This window comes from Herpailurus yagouaroundi, unplaced genomic scaffold, assembly GCF_014898765.1.
Source record: "Herpailurus yagouaroundi ecotype Mexico unplaced genomic scaffold, PumYag 250, whole genome shotgun sequence".
NCBI classification, from domain to species: Eukaryota; Metazoa; Chordata; class Mammalia; order Carnivora; family Felidae; genus Herpailurus; species Herpailurus yagouaroundi.
In genome coordinates this window covers 15769479-15780631 of record NW_024412467.1, presented here as the reverse complement: position 1 = coordinate 15780631, position 11153 = coordinate 15769479, and the positions used below count along the sequence as shown (strand labels likewise).

Genomic DNA, 11153 nt, shown 5'->3' with positions numbered 1-11153 from the left:
GGGGTCTTCTGTTCTGTTCTCCATCTTCCCGGTCATCCTTAACAGTTTGGTTCTGAAGGTTTTATATTGCGCTTTCCAAAACACAAACGAAAACCTAAAGGGTCACCATAAATAAAATAAAACTTTATTTTTAATAATAAAATTAATGTTTCTAGTCAGGAAAAGAGAGTATGTCATTCCTTTAGCAGTACAAACAATCTTTTATCCAAAAGAATACATTGGGTTTTATTGTGTCATTTGTCTGAATACAGACTCGGTGGAATATCTAAATGATACCCTGCTCTGAACTCCAAGTTGAAAGTAAGTTTTTATTATACTTGAGGGAAACAATGGGTTCAGCTGCTTATTGCACGGAACAATTGCCAAGGGAGAGTTAAACTCAATTACTGTAACCATACTGAATAAAAAATACTGCCAAGAACAAAAATACGCCTGGGTAAAGACAGCCCCTGAATAAAAAAAAATCGACATAAAGCGTATCAAATATTTATTTATCTGGGCAACAAAGGACTATGATACATTGACAGGCATGAAAACTACTGCCAGCACAAGTCAATACAATACAACTAGAACTGCTTCCAAAATGGCCAGTGAAAATACAGAATACCAGGTGGTCCCAAATGTTTGAAGTTCTTTCAACAAAAAGAGAGAGAGAAAGAGAGAGGGAGGTGGGGGGGGGGGGAAATCCCTTACCCTTGGTTTAAAGACAATGCTCATTTATTGCTGGAATGATCCTTTCAAGGGAGGATAGTGGAATAAGATAAACTTTTTTTTTTTCTCCCCACAATACATAGAAGGGTCATCAAACCACTCAAGTTTAAAACTCTTTCCAGGGTCCGATATCACTTTTTTTCTTTCAGTTCGATGGAAAGCTAAATGTAATACTAATTATATATAAAATTTTAGTTGGCTTTTTTTTTTCTTCGTTCAGCTGTCTCCTTGTCGTCTTTAACATGCTACAACAGGGCTAAATTCATGAATCCCAGAGGGGAAAAAAAAAAAATCCCCCAAACCTTGAATTTCTAAATAAGTACCATGAACCACATGAAGAACTAATAGGGAAGATTCAAAACCCACTAAACAAGAGGTAAACGAGATCACCAGATAAATTAAAAAAAAAAAAAAAAAAAAGAGGCTTAAAACAGACTCACCATATTTACAATTCCCATTAAATTACACATAAATAAATATATACAGAGACGTGAACACTGATTCCCTTATATAACTGTGAATCGTGTTGCCAGAGAAAGTTCAAGTTGGTCGCTTTACCTTGAAGAGGAAAAACTTCTACAACTGAAGACATGACATGGAAATTCCTGTGTTTGTGTTCAAGTTTATTCACAATACTGATAAAAATGTCATTATCCTTTTGGCCTTTTTTTTTTTTGTCACTGCTTTTGTTTAGTATGGCTACAATCTGAACAGAAGTATGTAAGGGAAGGTGGTGACTCAATCCCATGAAGCTCGTATCTTTTTTTTTTTTTTTTTTTTTTGTTTTTTTTTTTTTAAAAAAAAAAATTTTTTTTTTTTTTTTTTTTTTTTTTGTGTGGTGGTTGTCACTGTTGGGTTCCTGTTGGTTTTTCTGTTCTGTGTTTTTGTTTTTTAAAAAAGGTTCACACACTTGGACAGAACTTTTCTTTGCTGGCTTCGAGGCCTGTTCTGTTCTCTTAGGCTCCACAGGAGGGCAAAGGGCGGGAGAGTTGGTGCTGGTGGGGGGGGGAGGGGAAGTCGAGGCAGGGGGGGCGGAGTCAGCAGGGGCGGTCCCGCTGCCGGAAGAGAGAGGGCCCCCGGACTCTGGAGGGCTGTGGGTGGCGGGCGGCGGCCGCAGCAACAGCAGTAGCAGCAGTGGGGTTCGCTGATTCCGAAGCTGTCACCTGCCTGCGGTGGTAGGTGGGGGGAGACGACCGAGTGGGTGGGCTCGCTGGGCGGGGAGACGCAGGGCGGGAGGACAGCCTCACTTTCTGTGTTTCTCCTCTTTGTCACTGCTTTTGGCGCTGTTGTCCGTGTGGCTGTTGGGGTTGTTGCTGAGGTACATTTTGTCCATGGCCTTGAGGGCCTCGGTGAGATAGTTCTGCAGGGCCGTGACCGCGGCGCACACCGCTGGGCTGCCGAAGCCGTGGGAGATGAGGTTGAAGTGGGTCAAACAGCTCTGGATGCCGGGCTCCAGGATGGGGTTGGGCCGTGAGTTCCCCAGGGGAGATCGGTCCTGAGCCAGCAGGTCAGTGAACTCTTTGCATATCTGTCTGCAGCACAAGTGAAGCAGAGAAAGAGAGAGAGACAGAGAGACAGACAGAGTGGTGGGGGAGGGAGAAAGAGAGAGAGAGAGAGAGAGAGAGATGAGGCTCCCCTGTGGGCAGTACCAGCAGCAAAGAGAAAACCCTTCTCCCTGCAGTCACCCCCAGGGGATTCCGGGGAACCCCGACCTGACCCAAGGCCCCAGAGACAGACTTGGGGAAAGACCGAGTCACCCCTCAGTGTCCACTGAAACATGGCTCCTTCCGTCAATGCATGCCTTTCCTGCCTTCACAAATGTCTCTCTCGCTCTCTCTCTCCTCTCGCTCTCACCCCTCAGCTACCCTTAACTGCTAACCGCCTCTTTTCTCACTCATACCAAACGCCCCAGACACAGAAACACATTTCACACGTTAGAAGAGAAACAAAAGAGAATAAAACGGGCAGGAGTCAGGAACACAGGCATCTCGCCAATGGCCAATAGCACACAGCCATCAGCTGTCCTGTTCAAAATACTAGACAGACCCTCTTCCTGCTCTAGAGGTCTAGAGAGACCTCAGTTGGTGGGATGGTCTCCACTCATTCACCTGCAAATCAGGTTGGATGCAGACAGGAAGGCAAAACTTTTCTTGGGATTATTTTGCCTTAAAAAAAAAAAAAGGTCACAGAAAACCTGTTACCTGGGGACAACTCAGACTGATTTTTGAGAAGAAATCGACCCTTCAATTTCAATTTCTCCTTCCACCTCTTTTTCCACCCCCCAACCCTCAGCCCCCGAAAAATCTCTAGGGAAACTGTGAATACGGGCGGGCTTAGGAAGCTAAGGGAAGAGAAAAAGTTGGCATTTCAAAAAGGGTCTCGAAAAGTCAGAAATACAGGCAGATGAGGCCTGTATGCTGGAAGCTGTCTCTGAATCTGGGAAGGAAGGACTTGCTGGGGCCTCCCTGAGGCAGCAGCAACCTGGAGGGGGTGCGGGGCGGGGGGGGGGGGGGGCCGAGGAGGGAGAATGAGGAGCACTGCTAGGCCACCTTCTCCAAGTCCAGCTGATGCCCTCAGGTCAGAAACTATCCCGCCTGAGGCCCCAGCCTCTGCCCTCTGGTTCCATGCCCTCCTGTGACACAGACTTTGATAATTAAGGGCTTCCGAACAGGCCTTTTAATTTCCAGAAAACATATCAAAACAGTAATTTTCTTTTCACACACCACCTGGAGGGGCCTATTCAGCCCAAGCACTGATGGGAATATAACTTGGGCCATTTTGAAACCTATTTGACATCTCGCCTGTAGGCTAAGACTTGTGGGTGGGTGGGTGTGTGTGTGTGTGTGTGTGTGTGTCACTTTTGAGGAGGGAGGAGAAAGAAAGGCAAGAAATGGGATAAGGGATTAAGGTTGAAACTAGGACTCCTGGCTTGCACATTTTGCAGACCATTGCTTAATTCTTGCCCTCAGAGACCATACTGATAGGAGACAAAAACTGATATAGGCAAGCCTGGTCCCCATTTAAGGACTTGATGCTGGGCTTTCTGCAAAGACAGAGTCACCAATTCACACTGAGCTTCTATCAAATCCCTACATCACCCCCCTCCTCCCCCCCACACTCATTTTTTAAAAAATGAGGTGGAGCAGAAGAGAGGATTAAGATGGAAACACAGGACAATCCCGCCTACACTTCCCCTTTAAAACGGTATGGTTTAATAAGAGCGTGTTGTTAATTTCAGTTATTTACAACAACAAAGCTGATGAACACAAAAGAAGCCGGAGAAAAGCCGGAGAGACCAGAAACAATTTCGATTTTTGTTTCTCTGGACAACAGACACAGAGAGACCCCGGAAGAGGTAAGGTAAATGCCTTACTTTGTAGCCAGGAGCATGTTTTTTCTTGTCACTTGCTCATTGGGATCGGAATGTTGTCGGTTGAGAAATTCAGCTACTGCTTTGGCAGGAAATTCGGTTTCGCACACGTACCCAAAGTCCCTGGCTAGGTGGACGGCTTCTCCTGGCAAGAGGGGAGAGAGGAGAGGCAGTGCGACAAAAGGTTGAAAAGAGCCGAGATCAAAATTTCCTCCCAACTCCCTTATTTTCTTAATCCAGATGTTGAAGAAAACACAAACTACTTGTTTTCTCATTTCAGGAATTTTATTTCCTTCTCTGTAGTATCTGGCAGATGAATTTATCAGAAAAAAAAAAAAAAATGGCCACTTGGCCTAGAAGGCCAAGAGGGATTGAAAATGTAAGTCCCCTCCCCCACCCTGATGACATTTTCCCAACTTCTTTTTAAATGTTTCTTGTACTCCAACCTCACACCTATCAACACATTCATAAATGATATTCATAATTACTCGCTGAGCTTCTCTTCGAGGGAACAACTAAAGGTTTACATTTTAACTTGATCGCATATAATTATCTGTTCATCCAAACCGATTAACCAAGAGGATTTGAGGGTCACTCCACTGAGTCCGTCTGTGTTGTTGATTTTCGAATCTTTGGTTTTAATTTCCTGAACCAGTTGGTTTTTACTGCAGGGCTTCCTGCCATTAGCTCCAGCTCCGGAAGAACGCATGCGCCAATTAGAGCATCAAAGCCCTCTCTGCAGAGCTCGTTTCCATAAAATGGAGCGGATCGCAAACAATAACAGTTCTCCAGAAACTGCCTCCCTGCTACAGGACTCAACCCCCAAGCCCATACACTCGCTCACACTGCTCACACTATACCCGAATCCACTACTGCTATTGCTATCATTTCCTTTGCATGTAATTCTCCGGGGGGGGGGGGCGGCCGGGGGGGATGGATAGTGGGTTCTCTTATGTACTGATGTTATTTTTAACGTAATGCTACTGTAGTTGAGTTTCTGGCACTGAACACTCGCTTATTATTTAACAATTATAGTATCGTCCTCAACGCCATTAACAAATGCTTCATAGGATTCTTTCTCAAATTTACGGGTTTAAACTTTTTTTTTTAGTTATTTATAAGCTGGAGCTCAAGTCCAATTGTATCTCCTCAAGTGCAAGATGTAAATAAGACAAAATGCCTTCTTGAAATAGAAATGGCAGTTTTGAAATCTACCTGGTAATGTGTCTTTTTTTTTTTCCTATGGGCATAAAACATCTTCAACCTAACGCATAGGAAAACACAAGAAAACTTACACATTCATTCCCAGCGCATCTAAACTTAAGCCAATTCAGTATCAGAAAAAGTTAACAGGAATCTAGAGGAAGCAGGAATGTAAGTGGGTTCTGGTGACAGGGTATCTATAGCATGGAGTGGGAACAGGAGTAGCTTTTGTTTTGAAGGGTTTTGGAAGTGTGTGTGTGTGTGTGTGTGTGTGTGTGTGTGTGTGTGTTAAAAACTGCCATGAGAAACCTTCTGCAATGCTTCCATTTCTTCTTTCTTTCCTAGCCAAACAATTCAAAATCTAAAATTGCTCACTTTTCTTCCCCTCCACTAGAGAAGCACAATTAAATAAGAGATAAGGGAGCATATGTTTGGAAAACAAAAACCTGAAAGGGCATATAACCCTGAGCTTTCAGGACGGTCTTAAATCAGGATGCAGGTCAAAGATTCCCAAATTAATTCAGGAAGTAATGGTCACGCATTTCTCAAACGCAGATGTCAGAATAGCTTAAGTGATTTACTGCTGAGCTCTCTGAAGGAGACAGGAACTTGGGATATATGCAGTTCTTAAATTTTCACATTGTTTAGGTCCATGTTGAGCTACGGAGGTGGAATTTTGTGGCAGAGGGAAAGAAAAAAGGAGGACAGGAGTATACGCAAATCGTTTTTCGACATGCAAGGATTCCGTTCACTTCCATTACAGCCTCTGGAAAAAACGAAACTGCCCAGTTGACACAAAACACAACCAAATGGCCACTAAGTATTATCCATTTTCCCACAAGACAGTTCCCTTCTTGTTAGCAAGTGGACTCGCTTACCCTCCACTAGTGATGTGAGCAGAGTGACATTGGCAGCTTTGCGTCTCCCTGCTGGCAGATTTAATCCTATTTTGTCCAGTTTTTCTCTTAAAGATCTTCCTCCATTTTTAGACTTCGCCCTGTTTCACAAATATATGCAAGAAAGGGATTGAGAAAACACTGGGTTGCTCTACATCACATTATTTTCATTTTGAAAACTTCCTAAAATGTGCTTTTCACAGTCAAGAATCGTGGCCTCGAGATACTTAAGGGAGGGAAATCTAGGAAGGAATGGTACAGAAAGATCATAGAAGACAAATGCTTGACTGTGAAGCACCCCCGCGTGCAGTTATGATTGTAGCAACCGTGGCAGGTTAGAAGGGTTTGATTTCCCAAATCTCTAAAGAAGAACCACAAACAAACAAACACAACTCTCATCTCTAGGGTTTGAGGTATTCTTGAGTTCAACTGATTGCTGTATATTTTCCCTGTTGTTACAATCACACAAATCCCAGTGGGGTCTTTAAATTGTCTTTGCAAGGACTGCTGTTAGGTTGTTCAGAGTAACCAAAGTTATCATCACTCTCACGTTTCTTGCTCTGGCTTTAGCCCCGGTGGGAAATTCATTTCACCAACTGTTTACATGCCATGTCACCAGCCTAACTGGAAATGTCAAAAGCTGAGATCAGCCTTTAAAAATTTCACTGATTTCAGTGACAATGGGGGTGGTTCTAAATAGATGTCTAAATAGACTCCCATAATCAGAAAGTGGTTAAGATAAATTGTTTAAATAAAACAGCAAATTAATTAATTTCAGATTTTATTCCCTACTCAAGTGCTCTTTAATTGTGTGGATTAGATTATACTCCCCTAGGTAAACAGTCTCCAATATTGGGGATGGGGGAAGGGGAGGAAAAAGCAGAGGGCGGATTCAGATCTCTGTCAGTGAAAGATTACAAAGGGAAGCAAAATGACTGGAGGAGAAAGAAAAGATTAGAAAAACTGATGTTAAAACCTTCCAAAAACGGCTTTGTAAGGTTTTGCATGGGATATACCCATCAGAGTGGGCCTGTGGGTCCATAGATACACAAATGAATAAATGGCAAAACAGTCAAGTTCTTGGTCTACTTCCTTATTTAAAAAGAAAAAAAAAAAAGGAAAAGATCATGTGGGAAACTTCCACCCAACACCCACCACTCACAAAGTTGGGTGGAACCCTAGGAGGATGCAGCTCAAGGGAGGGAGAAATCTGCCCTAAGGGAAGGTGCTTCACCTTGCAGACCCTTATAAAATCTTATCTACGAAACGAATCATTCCGGCCTCACAGGGGTGAGATGTGTATCCCTAGCCACGTACGTAACACGCACTCGTGGGCAACGACTACACAGAATGATGCACGTAACCGTATCTTGCACACTGCCTGCAGCACATCGCGGCCGCAGTACACGGGAACCACTAATGCGTGTGCCTTAGGCACGGGGAGTCGCCGTCTGGCCAGAGGTGACAGTGACAGTGACAGAGGGGGGGAGCGGAGGGGGCAGGAAGGGCGGCGGACTCAAGAGAAAGCCACCGTCTTCCACTTAAAAACCCTATCTATTCAAGGGGCGGTGGATTTCCGTCGGGAGACCCTACACGGAGGTAAGGCAAAGTAAGGCGCCTGAGAGGAAGTTTTCCAGGGTTTGCAAGGTGTTCGCGGGAGTAAAAAGGTGGCTGCACGGCGCCCCGCCGCTGCGGCAGCCGGGACTGAACGCGCGGTGCAAAGAGCTGCGCGTGCGCGCGGGGAGTTGGGTTGGGGGCGGAGGGCGCGGGGAGCGCGCTGCGGCGGCGGACCCGGGAGCGCGCCAGAACGCCGAGCGCGCGGGAAGCCTGCGAAGGGCGCAAGCGCGCGCCGCCTCGTCCCGCCCCCAGCTCCCACCCACCGGGTTTGGCGCTCTTCTCCCCGCCCCTTTCTTTTCCCGCGAAGGGAGGGCCGTGGCGCGAGGCCCGTTTGCGTCGTCGCCCCCGCGCAGGCGCAGTGTTTCCCGCGGCCGCGAGGCGGGGCGGGCTGGGCGGAGCCGGGCCTCACCTCCGCAGCACTCCGCCCAGCAGCGAAGCGTTGAGACACTCGGGCGGTGAGAGGCGCCGCTGTACTTCCGCCACCGTGACCTTGTACTTCGAGGTGGAGCTGAGGAGCGAGAGGCGACCCGGAACTGAACAGAAGACTTCGTTGGGGTTCACGACGCCGCCGAAGAGGTTGTCCTTGTTTATGGGGATGGCGGAGACGGCGTTGCTGTTGGATTTGGACAGGGACACGGGGCCTGCGGAGATAGACGGGGAAGCTGCGTGTGGGCGTCGAGGGTCACTCCCAAGTCCTTCCCGACCCCGGCGCTCGCCCAGGCTTGCACTGCAACCCCCCCGTTTCCTGCCAGCCCGGAAAATCCCCACTTCTCTCCTATTCCCTGGTGTTCTCCAGTCCTGGGGATCGAGCCTCTGGCCCTCGGCGCACCTCACCCGGCGGCCGGCAGGCGCCCCCACCTCGCGCCACCAGCCAGGCCCGAGCTTCCGGCTGAACCCTTTCCTGTTAGCCGCAAGGGTGCTGTCTACAAATGGTAGTGACATTGTGACCCCCTGGGCTCTCATCCGAGGACAGTGGCCCCAGTTGAGGTGCTGGAGCATAGGGTCAGGGTGCAGGGGAGGGGATTACGTTTGCACACCCGAGAGCAAGCTGTGTGTACTTTGGAGTTTTTGTGGGGTGGGGGTGGGGGGGCCTTAGTGTTGGGAAGAGATTGCTTCAGAGACCTATAATTAAAATCAGCAGAGAGTTTAGGTGGCTGAAGCGGCCTGTAAGTGAGCATTGCAGTTAAGGCACCAAGCTGGGAGGCGGTTGATTCGCTTGTCACACACCACACGTGCCCCACCCATCCTTTTGAGGAATAAGCCCTTTCCTAGGTTTAGTTGTGAAAAAGACCCGAGTTGTGGAAATCCATCCCAAAGCCCCATTTTGAACTGGGAGAAAAAAAAGGATAAATAGGCCTACCATAGGATATTAGCAGCATGCCCTGTTGTCCAGCAAATCGTTAATGCCCTTGTCTGCTTAAGAGTACTCATTGGGAAGGGGAGAGGATATATTCTTGCTGGTTGAAATCATAAGCTCTTCATGGTCGGCCCCACCATAGTTAGAGAAAAAAGCCAAGGCCAGCAGAAAGTGTACTACCATGTTCCATTTCTCAACACCAATAGAGTTCAGATGCATTCACAACCATTTAAGTACAGTATGCATTTGTATTTTAAAATTCCACAAGGAGGCATATATAATAATATGCACACATTCTATTCACAGTACTCCTCCCTCTTTAATGGGGATATTCTAGACGTATGGGGAGGTAGGGGGCTCTAGGTTTTGGATAGATCACTTGTGACATTAATAGCTCTGGGGAGGCTAATAGAGACAATAGGAGTTAAACGAACTCTTGAGAGATTACTAATAAAAGAGCCAATTATCATGTCGACTTGGAAAGAGCATCTCTTAAGATTTATCCCTTGCACATCTAATTTGACGTGACAAAGACTTCACAGATGCAAAAAATGAAACTTTAAACTGGCTAACAATATACTGATTGGGGTTAGAAATGAGAACAGTTTTATATAGCATCGTCCTCTGGTGGTGCCTAGAATCCTGAAATGTAACATTGCCACCATAACAACAACAAAAAAAGCTGCTGTGAATAGCATTTAATCCAGTAAACTTTATTTCTACTCACTAAACACAATACAAATTACAAATCCATCCAAGTCACTTGACACTTTTTAAAAACAATTTCTGCTCTGAACAATTATGCTAATAATCCCGACATTTTCAAGATGCTAATTTTAACCAAAAGCCAAATTTTTGTTAACCTAATTCACAAAGTTTAAAACCCCTTAAACAGCTAATGAGAAATTAAATTGAAGAACATGAAAGTTTCTTCTTCCTCTGCTAAGGAGTGTTACCAAAGACACAACTGCCCTTCTGTTAACGTTGAATTATTTGCACCGTTTTAGCATTACACCCCTTCTTAACACTCATAGTCACGCACACAACAGATGAACTAAACTATTAAACCATTTGAAAACTGAAATGCCACTTCCAAATCAGTTCAACTCTTACACATTTCATGTGTTTGTCCATGTATCATTAAACTAAATTAAATGGTCAAATCATGAACAAGGCTAGCCTGTTGCCATTACTAACATACTGAGAGCCGATCACTTAAGCATTGCTGTTCCAAGCCCATCTATTTGCTAATTCTGAGCCTTTAGGAAATCCTATTTGAAAAAAATAAATACAGCTCTGCAAGTTCTTTTAAATAGCACTATGCCTGTAAGGACATGCCTGGAATGTAGAAGGAAATGGCTTACCTTTCTTAATTACAGTTTGATCTGGGATGTTAATACCCGGGTCTTCTACATGCTGCAACAAAAGGATACACATGGATGTAAGTGTATAATCAAAACAAAAGGAAATGAATATTCCATGCAACATGGGGGGAGGGGAAGGGTTAGAATCAAAATTTCCCCCTCCCAAATAGTGACATTTATATATAAACATCTCATCTTGGCTTATTGGAATTTGAGGCTTTGCAACTCAAGAGGTTTCACTGCACACCCACGGCCCATTTCTCCTCCCCCAGCAAATAATCCATGTTTGAAGGAGGTGGGGGTGGGGAATAAAACTTTCTTTGGAAATGAAACCAAGTTTTGGAGCACCTAATCTTTCTCACAAAGTCAGTTCAACCTTTAAAAATACACCTGGCTTTATTTTGGCGCCTCAGCGGCTTCGGACCTTAGCGATTCGAGTGTTCGGGCAGCAAAAGCCAGAGAAACACAATAGAAATGACAGAGGCGGGAGTAACAAGGGAGCATTTTAAACGTTTTAGGTAGTGTGATAAAAAGCAAATGCATATACACACCTTCACTTATGGAACACTAAAAATAATTTTTTAAAGAAGACTACTGCCTAAACCGGGTATCAGAAAGGAATATGAAAATGGTTT

General features: G+C 45.3%; 1 protein-coding gene across 6 annotated transcripts in view; it reads right to left on the bottom strand.

The window, feature by feature from the left end:
• Positions 1–470: 470 nt before the first annotated feature.
• The window catches only part of TFAP2A (transcription factor AP-2 alpha), a 28435-nt gene continuing 17752 nt past the window's right edge, over positions 471–11153 (bottom strand). For 5 of the 6 annotated variants that reach the window (XM_040460742.1, XM_040460746.1, XM_040460745.1 and 2 more), the window contains exons 3-7: positions 10519–10570; positions 8207–8438; positions 6163–6281; positions 4085–4226; positions 471–2243 (exon numbers count right to left, since the gene is read on the bottom strand). In XM_040460742.1, coding sequence (XP_040316676.1) covers positions 1955–2243; positions 4085–4226; positions 6163–6281; positions 8207–8438; positions 10519–10570 — 834 coding nt within the window. In that variant the 3' untranslated portion in view covers positions 471–1954. The remainder of the gene's footprint in view (positions 2244–4084; positions 4227–6162; positions 6282–8206; positions 8439–10518; positions 10571–11153) is intronic. The other variant, XM_040460744.1, reaches the window with a different exon arrangement.